Below are 21,729 nucleotides of genomic sequence, written 5' to 3' on the forward strand. Positions count from 1 at the left end.
AAGGTGACTAACATTGGTTAAAGATCTTTACTGGAGTATTAGGAGCTTAGACATGCATTTTGAAAGCAGGTAAAGACAAAGGACAGGGGAGAACACCTGAAAGCAAAATACCACAGCGTGAGATATTCAATATGAATTTAGCTCTTGTTTTTTTTTTTTTTTAGGACAAAACTGGGACAAAGAAGGGGGAAAAGAGCAGGTTATGTTTACTGATTATGTAGCCTTTTACTTCCATAAAACTATTGGGGTGGGATGGGGGAAGCCAACATAATTTATTGTAATTCAGCATTACTTCATTCTCTAGACCCATGTGTTAGAAGGCTTTAATAGCAGTGAGACAATCCAATGTTCTACTGGTGCAAGATGTGGAAAGACCTATGGAATTCCACGGAGTTATTTGCATGAGATCAGCCCCCCTTTCCTGTGGTGTGTGTTTTCAAGCATTTGTGTATGTAAATCTTCATGTCTGCTTGTGCGTGCCTCAAACCTCTCTATTTAGCTCAAAATTCAGAAACTGTGAAGCAATGTACCAGTGTCTTATTGGTTTACTTAATGCTTTTCAATGTTGTGACCAGCAGAATAGAATCTTCATGCCTCAGGGTTGTTTTTTCCTATTAAAAAAGCTGTCAGCTTCCCCCTGTGGTGTGTTCATAATAGAAATGGTGTTGTTTCTGGAATATAACAACAGAACCGTCTTTAGCTGAAAAAATGAGCACTTAAAATTAACAGTAAGTAGGAAAAAACCTGTTACGTGTAACAACAAGAACGTTATTGATAAACCTTAGCCTTCACTAGTTCTCATCTCCTTTTTTTTCCCCAAATCATTCTGAAAACAGTAGTCCTGAATGTTTTTGAGTATGAAAGAGAATTATCTCTAAATCAGAATAAAATTGTCTAGTTTATGAATCAATTATAGAAGCTATAAAAACCAGCCAACAAGCCATTCTCAGAATGCACTTCAATTTCAAACTACACTTATATAAGAATTTTTTCATTGCCATTTGTACAAACAGAATACTTGTTTACAAGTTACTAAAACATAAAAACAAAAGTAATCTTTTTCTGTAGTTTATGATTTAGCATTATACATTGGAATTATCTTCATTTTAGTATAGATTCTCAGAAAACACTTCTCTTTAGGAAGTGAAATTTGAATTATTGGAAAGCATCTTTAAGCCGAAGTCATTTACTTTGATTTGAATTACTTGCCTGGCTTATTTTGGTGATGATGATGTCTCTTCTGCTGAATGATCAATTCTTTTTTATTTCATAATAGTTCTTGTGGTGTAACTTAAGTTTTGCACATGTGTAGGTAACTTTTTTTCCACAATCCAGTTTTGTCCAAAACACCAGAATTCTTTCCAAGCATAGGAAACTGTTAAATGTGATGTTAGTTCCAGCATCTCCAAACCACTGACTGTTCTTGTGTGAGCTGTTTTCCTGGATGTTCTAGCATTGTAATTCCTGAAATAAAAGTAAAACACTGCCACATATCTCAAACATATGTATTACTGTCTAATGTGATTTATTTACCATGTCTATCGTGGTAGCTGGGATAGAAGAAAAAATAAAAAAAGGAAAATTGTAATTACAAAAAAATCCAGTTTCTTGAAGCAGAAGAAAATCTATTGCATAGTGTTAAGTTTTTTACCAATGTAAAATAGCTGAACCCAGGAAAAAGTGCCCTAGTTCTGCTGTACTTCCTCAATTGATACCTTATCTCATGGTCTCTCTGGATCTAGATTTCTGCATAAATTTCCATGTGAAAAGGCAGAATTATCAGGACTGATGGGCTGTTTTTCATTAGCACATTTATTTTAATTTTATAACACGAGTTGAAGGACAAAGCCCCCAAATGCTCTACAAAAGCTCTACAAAGAGCTTCAACTTAAATGACCTTAAAACGATAGATACAACAATGCTGTGACATATTGCAGATTATCCGTGCTTATGCCAAACCACGTGGGCCAGCAGTCTCATGGAGTGGTACCAATTACCTGCTGAATTGTTCATGGAAATGCAGAAATGCTGGCCAAAGTGGGACTTCGGGATAGGCTGAAAAATACTCTTGACATGCTCATCTTAAAAACATTAAATCAAGGGGTAACTTTAGAGACAGGATAAGAAAGAGCATGTTTCTTTTTTCCTGGAGGCTGAGAATAGTTTTCATCCCCTAAATTTCAGATAATCTTTTAGTTATGCACTGTTATTTGGAACTTCATTTTTGAGGTAACACGACTTTACAAAAATGCTTGTTCTCTAATCCTGCCTTGCTTTTTCTTGCCCCTTGCCTGGTTTACACGGCTTTGTTTGTGCCAGTGCTGGTGTTTGTGGGGCAGATCAGTGACATGATACAGGCAAAACCATGGATCAGTCAGATTGGACTGGGAGAACTTACTGAGAAGGTAATTACCAGAGGAAAACCTGATACCCTGAGTTACCTTCCAGTTATCTCAGCTCACAGTTAATGAGCCTCTCGGTGCCCATAGAGCTCGGAAGGACAGGGAGAACAAAGAGCAGTGAGCTTGTGGGCAGGCACTGTCTTGGCGCTCCTGCGGTGAGTCAGCAGCCCGCAGGGGACCGGCACTTTGATGGGAAGATTCAAAACAGCCTTGCCAGGGCTGGCTTGGTTGGTGGCTTGTTTAATCTTTGATAAGAGCTCTTTTTACTGTGCTGAAATTTATTTCAAAGTGTGGAATGGCACATGCACAGTGTGTGTAGCGTTCCAACTCTGCTGCAGTCATCTTCTATCATGTACCATTTACTAAATGAAAATTTAATGATCATCCACATGTTCCAGAGAAACGTTTCTGCAGGCTTTATCATAAAATAATCGGGAAAAATACTGGTTTTACCTTAGAAACTCACATTTTGTAGCACTTCTATAATGAAATAAGGTTTTGCTTTAAGTTGAATTGCTTTCAGGACTAAGGTTTCCTTTCAGAGGACTCATTCAAGAAGTTTGTCTTTTATTAACATGCTAATAAAGTTAACTGGCAGAGCACTGTTCTAGTGAATATTTGGCAAAAATGCAATCTATGACGTCTGTTGGCCTGAACATTCAGAGACATGAGCTTTGCTTCATTTCTTCATGTCTGCTAACAATAACCAAGTTGAATTACTGGAAATTTATTTTCTTATAAGTGCCAAGACCTGTTCTCCATTTTTATTGCTGGAACCATTTTTATATGTGTCAGATAAGTTGAATTGCCAGTTCTTATCAGCTGTCATTTAAAGTCTGTATTAACAAGCAAATATATTAAAATCAGTGGTTGCAATTGGAAACTTCACAATACTGTTGCTTTTTTCCAAGTGTTTAGTAATCGAATCAAGGATTTAAATATTCTGTATTGTCTGTCTTGTATCCTTTATGTTTAATATGTGTGTGCAAGAAGTATCCTCTGATAAAACAAGTCAAAACACTCAGGAGAGGAGCCCTGAAAGGCCAGCACGTACGCTGCCAAGTGTTCTGCTCCTGTGAGAGTCTCTGCAGCCTAAAGTAAAACGCGAGTGCCGGCAGCGCCTTAGGCCCTCACTTGTGCTGAGGGGGCTGGCGCGGTACCAGCTGCGCACCCGTGACATGCGGGCCTTGCTGGGGTGGTCCCTGCGGTGCCGCTGGGAACTCGGCGCCCCGCGGGGCAGTGCCAGGGGCAGACAGAGACTCCCAGGGCCGGCTCCTCGCCCGCGGCAGCGCTGCCGGCCCGGCCCGGCCCGGCCCGGCGCGGACCAGAACCGTGCACGGTACCGCGGCCTCCCGGGGGGCGCCGCCGCTGCCGGCAGGGGGCGCCGCAAAACAGCGCCCGGCCGCTCTTGCGCGGGGTGAGGGGCGGTGCCTCCTTCTGATTGGCCAGTGCGCCCGTCGCTCTCGCCGCTGCCCCGCCCCCCTCGCGGCCCGCGTGCCCGTGTGTTCCTACGTAAAGGCGCGCGGGCTGCTAGGCCGGGGGCCGTGAGCGCATGCGCGGCCGAGTCGCGGGCCGAGGCCCCGCTCTAGGAGGGGCGGGGCAGCCCCGGGGGCGGGGTGCGCGCGCGGGGGCCGACGGGACGGATCCAAGATGGCGGCTGGGCGGACGGGAGGCGTCAGCGGCCCCGAGCGGCGCTCGCCCCATTCATCGCGGCAGTGACTGGCCCGGGCCAGCGAGAGCGCCGGCAGAGCGCCGGGAGCGAGCCCGGGGGCAGCGCCAACGGCAGCGGAACGGCACTCGGACCTGCCAGTCGCCCGTGACAGGCCGGGTCGGATCACGGGCCGGTGCCGCCGGCGCGGGCGGAGCGGACATGGCCACCATGGAGAAGCTGACGAAGGCCTTCGAGTCTCTGCGCTCCTTCCAGCAGCAGCAGGGCCCGGCTTCCCTCCCCGAGGAGCCGCTCCAGAGACCGTGAGTGACCCGCGCCCGGGACTGGGGGGGCTCCCGGCACGCGTGTCTGACATCCCGCCCGGCCCGGGCCGCCCCGGTTCTGGTCCCGCGGACGGCCCCGAGCCGCGCCCGGGCGCTGCCCTGTCCCTTGGAAGGTGGCGGCTCCGCAGACGTGTCGGGGTGCTGCTGTTTGTTCTCAGCCGAAGTTCAGACGTAGAGTAACTTTTGGGGAAAGTGCGTTTGAAAATTCACCAGTGCGGGAAATGAACGGGAGGTACAGCAACGCTGTGTGGGTTTCGCAGGCTGGTTCTAGGAAAGAAAACCTTGTTTTCACCTAGTACACCGCTGCAAAGCAGACAAAAACCCTTAAGCATAATTTGAATGAAGCACTGCTTTCAGCATTTTCTCTTCTGATAACTGCTGAAATGTTTTTACTGAAACCTTGTTTTTCTGTGCTTGATGCTTTCTGCATGAGTGTCTTTTCTCTGAACTCTCTCTACCTGATTGTACAGCTTTTTTGAAATGAGGATTTAAGGCTGAGGAAGAGAATTTTCTTCTACTCTGTAATTCACTTTTCATATCTTTAAGTGTTGATTACTGTTCAGTTGGATTTCTTCTTTCTTATCAGAACAGTGCCCTGAAAATTCATGTTGAAGTTTAAAAATGTTTTGGTTTTGTTAATTGAAAATTTAAATAGAGTTGAAGTCTGAGCACTGATACTTTAAGAAGGAGTTGTTGTGGATGTGTGTTTGTGAAAAAGTTCATTTAAAGTCTTGTGCTGTGATGTGCTGCACAGAGACCTAAGAGGGGTTAGTTTAAATATTCTTAATATCTTTTTCCTTTCGTAAATGTAAGTGACAAATGCGTTAGATCCATGAGCTGTTCAGGTTTTCCTTTGGGGGGCATTACTGTGTGGACCAGGACAAGGAGCTGTTCAGTACCACGGTGCTGCTGCCCCTTGCGTTTGCATTTCTAAAACCAGCTTTTATTGAGCAGGTGTGGAAGCAGTAAGGCTTTTACAGGATAAAGACAGGAGTCACACTGATTCTTTTTCTCCTGCTGATGGGGAGAAGGGAGAAGCAGAAGGGTGGAGGAACAGGTAACTTCTAAGTTGGCAGAGGAAGGGAAGCAGTGACACTGGGCTCTTGGCCACCTGCTCCCACTGCACATTCTGGTCTGGTAGCCAACTAAATTATCACACTGGGTTCTGTTTTTCTTTGGAGAGTCTTGTCTCAAACAATCACAATGCATTTTCACACTTTTGATGCTTAATAGGTGAAAAAACTCATCTTCTTCATGAGCTAGTTGTTTTTAGGTACCTTACTGGTCTGCAGGGGCTCTAACTGCTCTGTTTTGTGCTGCTTTTTTTTTTTTTTTTTTTGCTAGTACTTTGTGTGACATGGAGGAACATCTGTTTCCAGTCTTTCCTATGTGCTGTTCACATTTCTGTCTTGAAAGTTACTGGTGAGAGAGGTCATGGTATTTCAAGAAAAAATCCTTAGAATTATTTGTGATGCTTGCTGAGGGTTATTATGCTTGGTTGGATGGTCTAAATTTAGGCATATTCTACTGTAAACATTAAAAAATTAGTGTTGGAGTTGTCCTCGTTGACTTTGCTTTGTGTTTAAAAATAGGCTGTTTTCAGAAAGCTGATGGGATTGTATGCCCCCAGGAACTGTACAAATTCAGTGACAGCACTGAGCCTCTTAAAAGCCAGTGAAAAGCTATTGTGGCAGCCTTTGCTGAGGCTTCCTTGACTTTTAGTGAAATAGCAGGTGACGTATTGAATTTAATTCACAATACTATCTGCATTTATTTTTTCTTGTTTGCAGTAGACTGGAAAGGAAAATTGTGTTTAGGGAGAAGTGTTAATGTTTGTTGTGGGTTCAGTGTAAATAACAAATCTCTTGTAGTTCTGTGTAGTAAGTTCCTATCATCCTACTGCGGACTGTCTCTTGCTATGAAATGTTTTAAGATCAGAGAGATTGGGGTAGAGAAGAATTAACTGTTTACCCAGAAGGTATCTATGCATTTCTTCACTTTATTGTAAAACAATGTCTCCAGAATTTTTGATAATACTGATATCCTTTTACTGATGTCCTTTTTTATTAAAATACTAATCAAATCCAAGCTTTTATCAAGAAGATAAGAGCTTTTTCTGTTTCAAGAGATTTTAATCAGCAGTAATCATGTGTTATGCTTACATTATGCCTTACAGTCAGATGTCAGTCTCTGGTCCCCTCTTTCTTATCTCGTGTTGTTTTTTTTGGGTTTTTTCTCCTTCTGTGTAAATTTAACTTGAGCTCTCTGACATATTGCTTCTGTACACTTCTGCTTGGCAACTAATTTTCTTCCTTATATTTTTTTAAGATTTTTCAGACTCAAATTTTGTCGACAATTGGATATTTTGTTTTGGATTACAAAGCTCCTACTAACATAAAAGTTTAGTAGTATGGTGTAAAAATTTGGAGTTTGATTTGCGAATCCAAAAGTGGATTCTTTACATTTTCTCTTGTCGATTTATTCTAATAGTCACTTACTGTAATTGTTTTCAAATTTTTTTTTACATTTGATTCTAACCATTACCTTTGCAGCAAAAGGTACTGCTAAAGCCCAAGCAGTATGCTTTTTTCTGTGCTCTTTGATTTTTCTGTGTCTTTTATGTTTGACTGAAGCTGTGGTCTCAGATTGTTTTGATGAGTGCTATATGGAGGCCTAGCATTAATATTTTGCTTTACTGAAGATCACACAGACTGCCTGGATATTACCTATTGCCCTGCTTGTCAGAAGTGGTTCCTTGATGGTTTTTTGGCATTACCATGTCTAGGATGTGTAGTAGACCAGTTCTAGTTAATTTTGACAATCCATCACTGCCTGTGTTACTACACCTTGTTTCCAGTGTCCCCCATATTTGGACTGAGTTTATTTCCTGATCTGATCATATTTCTGTCTGCTATTAAAATAATAGTTTTTAGTTTCTGTTATTTTTGTCAAGATTAATGTCAATGATTTTGGTTGGCCCTTTTTTCTTATCTCTGGCTCAGGTTTAGAAGTTCTGTACTCTTCACATATTCTGAATTTCAAGGTCTAATAAAAATTAGCATCAATGAGCTACATTTCCTTGTAGTCAGCTCATCTGGACTCAGAGGGCAAAATTATCTGTGCTTGCTGGTTTTCTTAAGTTGTTTGTTAATCTTCCTGGTCTGTAGAAGTACACAGGGGATTAAACTCCTCTATTTGTGAGATGGAGCTTTCCTGTTGATAACTGCTGCTTCCAGTGTCTCCTGCCTTCTGTTACTCATCAGATGTGTGTGATTGATTCATCAAATGTGTGATGCTGTTGTTGCCCCCCCCCGTATGCTCGTCAGCAGTTTGCCTGTGGACTTCATGATACTTCTGAATAGAGCTTTGTTTGTTTTTTTAAACTAAAAACTAATGTGTTTTCTCTCTAGATACTGTTCTTTTACCCTTCTCCCTCTGTAGGACAGAAAATACGTGCATGTACATAATATACATTAAGCGTTTTCCTTCCACCTTTCCTTTCTTTGAATTTTTTTTTTTTTTTTGAAGTTGTGTTTTCTCTAGTCCGGCCTTTTTAAATTTTGAAGTTACTTATTTCAGCAAGGTATAGATTATGTGTTAGTGGAGCCCTCTGTTTACAGAAATTTGCCCAGGAGATTGGTCAGTATTGAGCACCACTTCCTGCCTTGCTCAGGGCTGTGTTATGTGTAGATAATAGAGAACTTTATTCTGGAAGTAGCCTTTGTCAGCAGTATTTTCAGTATGTCTTGTATTTGAAGTAGTGAGCTTATGGGCAAGTTCAGATGTGCCTGTTCTATTTTTGGGTCAAATATGTACTGAAAATGGTGCTCATAAGGAATTGGGACTGCTGGGTAAAATTAGCAAAGAAGTTAAAATGATGTAATCATTTTCTGAGGTGCCTGTTCACATCCATGGTGCTGACATTGCAGAATCAGTTGGACATCTTGGACAGGATTTGGTGGTTTGTTAGAGGTGGTCTGAAATGCTGCTAAAGACTCTGGCACTTTTTCAAGATAGAAAGAAAGACGTGTATCTTGAACAAATTCAGGTTGTCTTCTCATATTCTGCCAGTATCTTAAGTCCAAGAAGAGATCCTCTTTGCTGTTTAGCTTGCCTAAATAAAATGCTGCCAAACTAAAGAAAAGATGGCTTTGTTCAGAACTATTCCTTAAACTTCTAAAAGTAGAAAGTATTTCTGGGGTTAGATAAGATTTTCTTGGTGAGAAAAATTGAAGTCTTTTTGAACACTGAATCTTTTCTGAACACAGACTTTTGAACCCCTCACTTCAGCCTGATGGAAGGAAAGGCACAGGGATACTGGCAAAGAATGACTTTTTCCCAAAACCTCTACTATCATTTGAGCCAAATTTCCTCAATAATGCAGTGTAGTTCTTTAAAAATACTTTGCTAACACTGTATTTTGACTTAAGTTGAATTTAATGTGCTTATTGGCTATTTGCTATTGGCCCTTGATATTGTGAAACTGCTATTAATGTAGCTCAAGGCTGTTCACATTGCTTTCCAACTTCCAGTTCTGAAATATTGTTTTGCTGTTTCATGATTTTTGCTATTTTTTACTGAGAGAGTTAAATACTAAAAATGATCAGTTTTCACTTGGAAAACAAAAGGGACGATTCTCTGTGAATGTGAGTAAATAAGCTGGTAATTCTTCATTGTGAAGCAGACTCAGGACAGATACCTTTGGGTGGGTGGTTTTGTTCCAGTAATGCTACTGGTTAATTATTTAAAAGTAACATTTGCTTTCCTAGAAATGATTCTGTGTCAGTACAGTTAGGAGTAGGAGAGACTGCACACTTCAATAAAATTTCACAGTCAAGAGTTGTTGAGTCTGTCTCGCTCTCTTGTTTCAATTCCTTTATTGGGGACGGAGCAGGGAAGAGCTGCTATTCCAGGAGCTTGTATCATGTTGAAGTGAATGTTAAACACATTTTGCAAAGGAGAAGCTTTTCATATTGTGCTCTCTTCTGTTTGTAGATACACATTCTTTGTTTCTGTGTACTTTGTTCTCTATATTGTACACTCAGCTTGGCCTTTCCTGGGCTATACAAGTGTTGCTATAAGGATGTTGTTCTCAAAGGGCAGACTGGGCCTAGGGCTTTGCTGTTTTCCTAACTACCTTCAGAGAAATGTAGTGTATGATAGCATTGCTTTGTCATCCTTTGCAGTCCAGATGCATAAAGGTCCATTTAATAGAACTTGAAGCTTCAAGACATTGGCAGACATAAAAAGTCTAAGGTGATACTATGTGGGAGGAGGGTCTTTTTAAAAGAGCTATTTTTTTATTCTCATGGCTTCTTGTCTCCAATCTTTTTCTTTCTATCAGTTTCTTTTATTTTTGTTCTAGGCCTGCATCATTTTTTTCATCCTTTCACTTTACTCTTCATTCTTCAGTTTTCATTCCCAAGCATTTTCTCAGTGAAAGTTACAGAATTAATGTGATACTCTCTGTTAAATGATTCACTCTTCATTCTTATTCCAAGTTTATACTTCTCCTTTGCTTGTGTGCCCCTGTGCTCTCAGCAGCAGCTGCAGATGAAGTCCTGGATCTGCAGGTAGTTGGTTTTTAGTGTTCATGGAGTGACCAGAAAGTGCAAATGCATCTTTTTCTTGTATAATGATTAGACACTGCTTTAGCAAGAGTGTTTGAATGGTCACTTTTGAACTCTTGTCTCACACTCCTTATCATTGTGTTCTTCCTTTAGAAAGAAAGAACTTTCAGCTACCAAGAAAGATCGAGTGAATCATTGTCTAACAATATGTGAAAACATAGTTGCTCAGTCACTAAGGTAAGGCAATGTCTTTATTGATTGTTTATTAATGTCTTTAATTCATTAGGGTGAATAACAGATTTGGAATATTAGTTGTTCGGAGGATTCCTTATAATAGCACGTTTTAAATGCTGAGCTTCTATTTAAAACTGAAATGGCATGAGTTTTTTTCTTAGCTAACTCAAAATCTAAGAATTACTTGTTGGTGGAGTGGGCACTTTCCTTCTACTGGAGGCAGAGAAACTTAGGCACAAATACCTTACCAGGTTATGTATGAAAGAGTTGGGAAATGATCCCCCAACTCCTAATGAAGTGCTTTAGTACACTGAATGTCTTCTCTTGTATAGGCGTGTACAGTATATATGTAGTTGGATTATAAAACCCTTTCAAAAACATTAATGGTGTTCATTTTCACAATGCTCATTGTAATTTTCTAATGTTTATTTATTTAGGAATTCCCCAGAATTTCAGAAACTACTGGGCATTGCTATGGAACTCTTTCTCCTCTGCAGTGAGGATGCAGAATCTGATGTCCGGATGGTTGCAGATGAATGCCTTAATAAAGTTATTAAAGTAAGAGCTTTCACTATTAGATTTTGTCTCTTCTTGATGCAGTGTCCTGTCTGAATTCACACTGATGTTCTTTTAGTTGCCTTTCCTACTGTTGATGATACCTCATAATGTAAGAGGCTCAGTAAGCTTCTTTACTAAATTCTATATGTGCTCGCTCTCTCGCTCTCTCTCTTGCTCTCTCGCGCTCTCTCTCTCTCTCTCTCTCTCTCTTAAAAGAAGTTTTTATGTCCAGATCAACATGTTTAACTTTTAGTGTAATTCGTTGTTCTGATCTATTCTTGTCTTCAGTTGTTCATTAACTCTGTTCTCTTCAAGTTAACCAAAACAGGAATGTGGGCTTTTCTGAAATCATCTTGTTGTGTGGGAGGAATACTTCTATTATTATTCTGTAAACATAAAGACATTGAGCATGAGGAAAGGTAAAAATATTTTTAAAAAACTGATTGAAAGGTAGTGCGGTTTGCTAAGACTTGGAGGAGGAGATTTCAGGCAGTAATTAGAATAAATATGTTGTTCTGGAGATTGTTTATTCCCCTGCTGTGATCCAGAATGAAGAGCTTGTAGGAGAACAGCAGATGGGCATTCATAGGAGGTCATGCAAGGTCTGAATCTTGATTCAAAGTATCTTAAAATGAACTTTTTCAGTAATTTGTGGGTGCTGCAGCTTCCAGAACAGGCTTGTCTTCACTTCCCCTTTTTGTGTTTGTTTTTTTTTTTTCTGAAATACTTCAAGATGCTCTTATGCACCCGCATAAATAATCTAGTTGATGCAAAGTTTAAGTGCTTTAGAAATATGCAAATAATAATTTTCTTTCGCATGAAGGGGTGTGTAGAAGCAAGAAAACTAAACATTGATACCAAATGAATTAAGTTTTGGGGACTGAGCTTGTAGCTGAAAGCTCTATGGAGAAAGTTTACAGATTATGTAGTGTGTTCCATAATGATAAGGAATGAGGAAGTGCGAGTTCCTTGTTTTTTGTTTTGCCCAGTAGCACTTTGCTGTTTTCACTCTGATTTGAATGTTTTTCTGTTTGAGGGAGAGCACTCTATGACATGCCTACATTATTATTTAATAATAATTTGCTTTAAAAGCTGCTCTGAAACAGTTCTAAAGTATGTAAGCTTATTTCCTACTTTCCACGAGACATTTATGTAGGCTTGGTATAAAATTTACCTCAGAAATTCTCTAATCTACTTAATATTTTGCTCTCTGGCATGTTTCAGTGTTTTTCAACTTGAAAAACCTATTTTTTTTCCCAAATGTTTGTGTGGTAGTTTGATTTGTTTTCAAGATTAAAGTGGTTTCAAATGGTGGTGTCTTCTATCAGTCATTAAACATTAAACTCCAGTTGGTCTCAGCTCTGAAGTGGTAACAGTTGTGATATCCTACACACATGGATGTATCATACTATTATGGAAGCTGGGTGTACTTTGTATTCTGTTTCTCTGCTTTATATTGTGTGGAAGCAATTCAACAACTTAGGCAGACACTTGTGTATAGATGCAGAAACAAAAAGATGTCCAGTTTTATTTTTGGCTGTGCAAGTACCAATGATGCTTGTGGTAAACAGAACAGAGGTGTTGGGCCCCAAGCTTGCATTTTAGTCGAAGTTCAGCTTTCTTCAGTGTCTCGGGCATTTTTAGATGCTAATTCTTTTACTAGTGTGATGCTTTGTAGCTTCTCTTGAAATAAAAGACTGTAGATGTTAGCATTACTTGTGTAACTGTGTATCTGGAATTTATGCTCATTACTATCACTAGAAAACTAACTGCTGTGCAGACAAGGCTGAGCACTTAACTTTAGATAAACACTCTGTAAGTCATCTTGAAGTATTTCTACACTTACCTGTCACAGCCTCAAAGACGGCATAAATGACTGAAAATTTTAATAACCTTGGTGATGGTTTGAAAAGAAAAAATACCAAGCTGGGACTTTGCAGGTTTCTGTGGGGAAGGTTAAGCTGTCTGGAGCTGATGCATGATGTTGTAGAGTTTTCTGTGCTAATGATACTGGTTAATGGAACTGTTCACACAAATTGCTGTACAGTTGGTCTCAGTAATTGGAATTTATTATTGTAGCAATTCAGAGCTGACTATGCTTTTTTTCCAATTGGGATAAAATTATAGATTCTAGCCTACTAAAAATATAGCTATAAACTAACAAAAAGTTCCTCCAGTTGGGTGTGTTGTTAGGACAACTAAGCCTTTAAGCCAAATAGTAGCTGAGACCTTTTTGTGTTGCTTGACATCCTCATGTATATAGGGACAGTGAACTTCTCATAAAAACTAACTTATGAAGTAAATCCTACCTGCTGTCGTCTTGGCACCTGCAGTCTATAGTTGGGGTGGTTATGTTAACATAGAAGTACAACCCAGCTAAGATTTTTCTGGGAAAGGCAATGCCATTGTATGGGAGCAGCTGGTGTAACTGGGGTGAGTGGAATTTTGGAGCATACAATTTTAGGCTGGGGAAATCATGCTCTGGAGATGCCACAGGCACTCCACTGACTGTGCTTAAGCAGTTGGGGCTTCTAGCTCAGTGGGTGCCATCAGATTTTGTAGTCATCATTAGTAATCCTGTGAGGATATGAGTTTAATGGTTGGTGGTTAGGAAGCTACAAAATTAGAAATTAAGAAATCATTGGGCAAGGAATAAAAAATTAAATGCTACACGATATATAGCACTGTGTGAATCCGCAATGTAGGCACTTTCACCTTGTATGAAGGTCTCATCAGAGGAAGAGCTGGTGAAAATGTTCATAAATTGTAGTACATGCTAGAGGAAAAAAATGGAGGAAGAAGGGTAACCGTATATGTATATACAAATTGTTCTGTATGAAGAGATTGTATTTTCATATCTTCTTATTCTATGATACTTTGAAGGTAGAGAATGATCAAGTTGGGGTGAACAGAAAATTACTACTTCTCTGTGCTTACTTTCATTTCATGTATGCTGGGTTTCAGCCAGGCTGCAGGTTTGAACTAAAGTGCATGGTCTGTTGCTGTATGCTTGATTGGATCCTGGGATGTGACAGTTCTGGTATGCACAGCTCCTTGTGGTGTGTGTACTAACTGGATGCAGAAAATAGGCTGATTTGTGGAACAAAGGGGTTCCAGGGGCTGTTAAAGGTAATGGTACAAATACAGCTTCAGCTTGAGAAATAGTAGGAGCCTACTTGGCAGTGGGGGAGTATAGCAAGGAGTGCCTTTTGGTTCTTGTGAATGCTGTTCTTGTGTTTTAATATTCTGTTCATGAGTACCTGTTCCTGGTGATTGCCGGAAAGCACAATAGGTTGGCTCTGCTTGTAGGAGATCCCATATGGCCTTTTGCAGGTAGAGTTGGTAAAACAGTCAGTATTAACTGCAAATAACTGTTAGAGTTTGTGGAGTTGGTCCACATTTATGTGAAGGATAAAGGTGTCTCTTCTCAGCATTTATCGCTTTCTTACTTACACATCAAATATAGGGACCATTAGATAGTTCTGTGCCTTGCTTGAAGCTGTTTTACTGCAAGTGTAACATCTTTTCTGTAAAGCACTTCCCCTCTGGTACAGTATGTTCTCAATGCATTTTATTGCAGGCTTTGATGGATTCCAATCTTCCCAGGTTACAGTTGGAACTGTATAAAGAGATTAAAAAGGTGAGTGATTTTTCTTTCATGTTCTTCTGAAATGTGGTATTTAGTATGTGTTCTAGTATATTGGAATGTAACATTAGTGTAAATTAGTAGTTTGTCTTTTAAGATCAAGGTTTAAACTTCGTTTTAGAAGGATTTGTGACTGTTTTAATGTATTATTCTACTGCATTCCTCGCTGTTGTCCCCACTGTTTAGATTTAACCACTCCTGAAAGCTTATTTGGCAGAAAATGTGTGAGCATTTGGTTTGGACAGCAGTTTGAGTTAACCTTAGTGACTCCTCACCCAAAGGAATAAGGCATATTCATGATGTTTGCTCCACTGACCAAGCTGGAAAGAGTAACTCAAACCAAAAGGATGATGCAAAGTAGATGGAGGACAGTGACATTCTTAATTGACACAACCTCATGGAGAATTAAGGCTTGACATAACCTGATAGAACTACTTTATGAATGTATGATGTGTACTTACAGCTTCTTACAGAGGCATAGGGAAAAAATACTGAAGCATCTCTTTAGGTATCAAAAGCTACAATTTAATTATGTCCACTGGAAGAAATTTAGGAATAGCCTTTTTGAAGTTCGTGACTGCAGAAGAGAAATGCTGTATGAAATGCTATGTTTAGGACAGTATCACTGACATTGTGTCTCTTGCATCTATAAACACGTACTCAGGCTTTTGTAGACAGAAAATATAGGCATTACTTGTCAGTAACAATACTGGGTTTTTTTTTTGGTTTTGGGGGGGAATAATAGAACTCTAGAAGGTAAATCACAAAACCAATGTGCATAGCTTTTCTTCTGTTAGATGTAGGGCCGTGTATGGATATCGTACTGTATTACTGTACCTTAATGTCATGCAGTATTTTTAAGAGTGTGGAAATGGACATTAACTAATTAACAGAAAACAGCCAACGTGTAAATTGATCTGAAGTTTCTGTGCATTTATAACCTAGTGTAAAAGGAAATATTTTGTTCAGTTGGTGTGTACTTCTTGAAAGGTGCTCTGGGATTCATGACAGGTGAGAGAGAAGGTAGCATGTGCAACAGGAGCACCCAGCAGACTGAAATTTGTTTATGCATCAGGATCACTTCAGAAGGCATGCAAGAATCTTGTTTGGCTGTGAACCTGAGAAATGCATGTTCTGTAATTCAGATGCAAATATATTTTACTTGTCATGCTAACAAGGCTGCAAGCCTTTGATATACCAGCTGAAGAAAGTAATGAAGAAATGACAGTTTTTAAACATCTCAGTGTTGTCTTCAGGGATCCAATTTGAGAAGCATTTTGGTTGGGTTTGAACTACATTAGGTAGACACCTTCCTAGGCATCTATTGACTTCCATAGTTTTCTGTAGTTCCAGCAACACTAAGGAATTGTCCTGCATCCTTAGACACTTATGTGAGGGCATTCTGGTTCAAGTCAGGTGCTCAGCTGAAGGTGTCTGTCCAGGCAAATAGGTACTGAACTTCAGCAGTTGGTTTTTCCTTTGGTGCACTTAGAAGCTGAATGTTGTTTATTTGCATATCTTCACTGCTGTCAATTTTATGCTGTATTTATATCTCTGCAAGTGTTCGGTGATTTTCAGCTTCTGATATCATCAGTGTTTCTTTGTTGGCTGATGCCTTTCTCTGTGGTATTTTAAGCAGATTTCAGCAGAGCACAGATCTCAGACACTTCCTTTTATTTTGTGGCGTTCCTTATTATTAATTTTGGATTACTCAGAAAACTCCTAATACCAGCTAAAAAAATGAAGTTAGTCATGGAAGTGACTTGATTTCCTTTTGGCTAAAGGAAATTTATGATTTTCCCACACCATATATTTTTATCTATTTAAGTAAACAATACGCTATTGTATATTGTTTATTATAGGCAGTTTTTTGTAGGAAATGGTTTTGCATGATAAAATGTGATAGTTATATACTCTGTCTAGAATGGTGCTTCAAGAAGTCTGCGTGCTGCACTCTGGAGATTTGCTGAGCTTGCCCATCTAGTTCGGCCTCAAAAGTGCAGGTAAACACATTCTAATAATGAACTTTCCAAAGAACCTTAAAGAAATCCAAATGTTAACAAAATGTTACTGTTTGGAAGTTTAAAGTGTGTAATTAGGAGGTTGGAGGAATTGCTATCCACTTATTCTCTCTGAATTTATTTCATCAGTGTGTTTTTTTAAATGGAGTTTTAGTTCTGTTCTATACATTACTGTAAGGGGGAAAAACTTGTGAAGATAGTGACTTGTATTTAAGCGTATTCTTGCGTCCTGACGATTCTTCTCTTTTTCCTACATTCTGTGTAGCCAACAGGTACGTTTTTGTATAATTCAGTAACACCACAGAGCTCAAGTATGAATTAAAAATACTTGGAAGGATACAGTCGTTCTGATCACAAATTAGTTTTTGTCCTGTGCCATACTTAGGCCGTATTTGGTGAACCTTTTGCCCTGTCTAACACGGATAAGTAAGAGACCCGAAGAATCGGTACAGGAGACGCTGGCTGCGGCAATACCCAAAATCATGGCAGCCTTCGGCAATTTTGCAAACGACAATGAGATTAAGGTACCTTTCTTTAGCTTGTTATTGCTCCCTGTTATATCCCAAAGCGTGGTGAGTTATCAGCATTACCAGATGATGGTACAGAAAGCAGTGTTACAGCTGCATGTCTGAATTAGGGCAGTAGTTGCCTATGCTTGATGTGCATGAAGTAACGCTTTGAATGAATGAAAAATACATTTGCTGGCTTCATAGTTAATTTCTGATAAAAAAATAAGTAAGGTGTCTTTGTTTTTAGGTTTTGTTGAAGGCTTTCATAGCTAATCTTAAATCCAGTTCCCCCACTATCCGTCGAACAGCAGCAGGATCAGCAGTAAGCATCTGTCAACATTCACGAAGAACCCAGTATTTTTATGCCTGGTTATTGAATGTGCTTTTAGGTAAGATTCAGGGCAAAAAAAAAAAAAATCGCTTTAGTGGTTTAGGTGTAAGTAACATTGTATTTTTCCATGTAAGAATATGTATCACTTTGCCTATGTGAAAGGTTTTAAGGTAAAGGAAGGATACTTGGACTACCAGTTACACTGCTCATACTTGCACTATTTGGTGTTAGAGGAAGATAATTGTAAAGCTAAAGCTTTGTGTCTCTCTCTTTGCTGCAGTGCTAGTAAGTAATATTGAAAAGAAGTAGCTGAGGCTGGGGAAGCAAGCAACTTGTTGGAAAATAAGGAGGTCTAGGGATTCTGGGTAAACTTTTGCAGCATCAGGAATCTGAAGACTTTTGTGGTCCATCAGCTTGGTTGCTAGTGCAGCAGGTCTGAGGTGGAGGGTACCCTGCTGTGCTCTGGGCCATGATCACATACCCTGTGACCTTTCTTAGAAGCACCAACACATAAATTCTGTTATAACTTAGAGCATAAATTGAGGGGTTTTTTTAATTCAAAGCACGCAACTTTGTATCAGGTATTGATTCCATATTTCTTCAGCTGGGAAGTTTTCATGGTCTTTGGGTTGAAGAGAGGCATCTCTGGGTTTCAGTGGAAACTTGCCTCAGTTTTGTCACTGACAAGGGGTTCTTTACTATGTAGACTGTATTGCAAAAGGAGAGCTAAAGAAGACCAACAGATTCATAAGGTGTTATCATGTTAGCCTTGCTGCTTTCAAGAAGTGTGAAAAATTCAAGTGCTACATTGTGACTTTCTCTAAAGTGATGTGTGATAATGTCCTTGGCAATGATGCAGAATTCAAACAGAAACACAAATGGGAACTCCAAGAATTGATTCTGACTTTTTTTCTCCTCCCTGGATAGAATATTGTATTTCCTTCCACAACTTATATTAGTTTGTAATGTGCTTTGGGATCAGTGATTGGCAGGTAGTTATATGGGAGAAAGTTCCCAAAACAGGGCAAAGTGAAAATCTTCCATTAGGATAGTGCATCTGTGGGCAAGGGAATTGCACTTGGGTGTAAGCTGTCAAGTGGAGAGAGGAGGCAGGTGAGAGGAGCAAGAGAATCTAGATAATTTGGTGAAAGTATCAGCTATTATAAAGAAAAAAAAAAGTGTGTTTATGGAGTAAAAAGATGTAGGAAACAGGGAAGGTGAGACAGGGTCCTCTGATCATTCTCCCATGTTGCTTAATTGATTGTCAGTCATATAAAATACAAATTTTCTATGTTTTTCCAATGTTTCTACATTTGGAAAGCACTCAGGTTGCTTCTAGGTTTTGGTTGTTTTGTTCTGTTTTTTTTTTGTTTTTTTTTTTTTTTTTAATTTAGAGAAGCAATTACATGGACTACATGAAATAATGTTTGTGTTGAAACTAACCACTGTCAGTAAGTCAGTAAGTTATTTGGCCACTTCATTTCTCCCCTCAGGCTTGTTGGTTCCCGTAGAAGATGATCGTCCTACTCTTTTAATTCTGGGTGTTTTGCTTACACTAAGGTATCTCATACCTTTATTGCAACAACAAGTAAAAGATACCAGCCTGAAAGGCAGTTTTGGTGTAACAAGGAAAGAAACAGAGATTTCACCTTCACCAGAACAACTTATACAGGTAAAATATGAATAATAACCCTTACCTAAAGAGTACTGATTGGGAGGAAAATAAATCTTGATCCAGCATTTGTCTGATACTGAACATTCTGAACTCTCAAACTCCTGTTTATCTTGATAAATGATAGTTGGTCCAGTGATAAGAATTATTGATAAGTAATGACCAGAAATCCCAGAAAAATGAATCAGCAGTACTTGTTAGGTGTGCCCAAAGGAGCAAAAACTTGTTATGGTGGCTTTGATGTGATGCTTCTTTTTGTAACAAGAAAAAGAAACAACAGACTTCTACCAAAAAGGCAGTTAAGTGGCTACAATTGATTAACATTTTCCCCCTTGGACCAATTGCTGAAAATTTATGTTGGATAGGGTAAGACACACTATATATTCTGTCTTCACAGAGGCTTATTTCAGTACTCTGCTGGCTTTCAGGTTTATGAACTGACTCTGCACTATACCCAGCATCAGGACCATAATGTTGTGACTGGAGCTTTAGAATTGCTCCAGCAGCTCTTTAGAACACCCCCCCCTGAACTGCTTCATGCCCTGACTGCCTGTGGGGGCATTGCTCAGGTCAGTGTATCCAAAGATGAACCTGCCAGCAGGAGCCGCAGTGGGAGCATTGTGGAACTTATAGGTAAGCCCTGCTTTTGGTACTTGGAGTAAGAGGAAATGAGCATCCTTCAGCAGCTTTAGTTCTCAGTGTTAGCAAAAGCATGAAGGTTAAATGAAATGTATGAAGATATGCATGGCATTCTTATTTCCCCAGGTACAGTAGAAGTTCTTTCCTTTCTTTTAAGTGGGTATAAATTCCTTGATTAATGGCAAGCTTCAGAGGTTTTTTTTACAGTTTGTGTTGATATTTATTTTTGCTGTTGCACAAAGCAAGTTGAATATGGTGACTTTTTTTTGCCCCACAAAATGGATGTTGTTCTTACCAATCTGACAACTGTGATTCATAAAAGCAGATCTAATCAGAATTGGTATTAACTGAGAGCTCCTTGCTGAATACCAAAACCAGCATGAAATTAAAGCATGACTTAAGCTTATCCTTAACTGTTAAAATCAGCTATCAGCTTTCTTGTCTGTGGAGTGCATGTTCTTAAAATTCTCTTAACTGCTACGTACTTGTTTCAAAAGAATCAGTCTCTGATTGGATTTTTGTAAGGAGTCTGTATTGAGCTAATGGGTTCAGCCAATATTGCTGCTTCTGGAAGGTAAATTATTGGCTGGAAGCAATTATAGCAGGGAAATTTAGAACACATTTTTGAAAGCAAGTGGTGCAGAATATTAGAACTAATTTGGTGGCAAATGATCAAAAAACTTTGGACTTCAAAAGCAACAAGTTTGCTATTTCTTCCTGGCTTTGTGTTTTTTTTTTTTTTTTTTTTTTTTTTTTGGTTTCCCATTTGTGGCTGTTAGAATTCCTTCATGATTTCATTGGCTCTGTCTTTGCCCTGATGTGTTACTTTCTGTGATTTGCAGCTGGAGGGGGGTCTTCATGCAGCCCTGTTCTTGCAAGAAAGCATAAAGGTGATTATTTTTGAAAACAAATCTTTAATTACATTCCTTCCTGATTTTTTTTTTGGGGGGTTGTTTTTTCCCCCTCCCCACTTCATTGTCTTGCTGAACTTGGGTCTTCATTCACAACTGCCTGTGTTATCAGCTGAACTTAATCATTATAAATAATGTAAGAATTCTGATGCAATTTCTGATATTGCAGTCAAGATATTCTAAAATCACTTAAAGCAATATAATTGTATTTTTGCTGTAGTCCACTGGCAAAGTTATGTTGATGATTATTGATGCAGTTTTAACTTTTTAAGAGCACATGGAAAAATAATCTCTTTGAACAGGGCAATCTCATCTTTCATGGTAATTCTTAACCATTAATGTAAGTTGCAAAATAGTTAACTTTGCTGGTTTTATTAGGCTTGGTTTTTTTCTCTGTAATTCACTAATGCATGTGTATGTTTGCATGTTTCACTACGATGCTGTTTTATTTCTTTTTCTGTTCTTGATGATTAATTCTATATGTTCTTGTCTTGCTGTGTATATTTTCTGTGTATTTTAATTTATTTCTTCAATAGGTAATGCATTTAACAGGATTTTAAAGAATACAGTTTTCTCTGAAGTGTTCTTTTCCCAGTTTGTGCATGAGAGTACTTAGTAGTCAGTTGTATGTTTACACTTTGTTTAAAAACAGTCATATCTCTGTGACAGAATCAGTCTAGGTACAGCTGTGTAAGACTTTCATCTCCTGCATTAGGTGAGCAAAATGTTGCTGCTACAGTGAAACTGTGTGAGCGTAGAGCAGTCACTGCAAGCATTAGTAAGCAGGAGATGTGCAGTGTTGAAGAGAAAAACTTGAAGGAAAAGTAGTTTAGAACTAAGTTAGATTATATGAACTTGAAGGAACATTACATCTTATACTTTTTCCAAGTATGTCCTTCAATCTTTATGTGCAAGTAATCTCATAATGCTTAAATAACTTTATCAGCATGCTTTAAGAGTGTATCAAATGTAAAGTAATGGTTAAAGCTGAATGAAATAGTGCTTACAGTGCAGTTATCGTTTCTAGTTTAGAAAGGACAGATTGAAAGAATGGGTGTCTGAAAGTAGATATTGCTGCAGCATCCAAAGGTGAGAACAGAATGCAACAAATTGGAATAACAATGCATATCAATTGTAAAGAAAAAAAATGGTGAATTATGATTTAGGTTTTTTGTCTTGCTGGTAGTCTTCAGTGTAACTTCGAAGTATTAATAACAGTGTAAATTCACTTGAAGTACTTGTTA

At 39.1% G+C, this 21,729-nt stretch overlaps 1 protein-coding gene across 1 annotated transcript in view; it reads left to right on the forward strand.

The window, feature by feature from the left end:
• The first annotated feature begins 4,272 nt into the window (after window positions 1-4,272).
• Window positions 4,273-21,729, forward strand: part of HTT (huntingtin) — an 80,757-nt gene continuing 63,300 nt past the window's right edge. The window contains exons 1-10 of the mRNA XM_062492651.1: window positions 4,273-4,373; window positions 10,118-10,201; window positions 10,636-10,756; window positions 14,337-14,396; window positions 16,326-16,405; window positions 16,809-16,947; window positions 17,180-17,321; window positions 18,757-18,935; window positions 19,364-19,568; window positions 20,417-20,464. Of these exons, the coding sequence (XP_062348635.1) occupies window positions 4,273-4,373; window positions 10,118-10,201; window positions 10,636-10,756; window positions 14,337-14,396; window positions 16,326-16,405; window positions 16,809-16,947; window positions 17,180-17,321; window positions 18,757-18,935; window positions 19,364-19,568; window positions 20,417-20,464 (1,159 nt within the window). The remainder of the gene's footprint in view (window positions 4,374-10,117; window positions 10,202-10,635; window positions 10,757-14,336; window positions 14,397-16,325; window positions 16,406-16,808; window positions 16,948-17,179; window positions 17,322-18,756; window positions 18,936-19,363; window positions 19,569-20,416; window positions 20,465-21,729) is intronic.

The sequence above is a fragment of the Cinclus cinclus genome, chromosome 5 (assembly GCF_963662255.1).
Source record: "Cinclus cinclus chromosome 5, bCinCin1.1, whole genome shotgun sequence".
In the NCBI taxonomy this organism is placed as follows: Eukaryota; Metazoa; Chordata; class Aves; order Passeriformes; family Cinclidae; genus Cinclus; species Cinclus cinclus.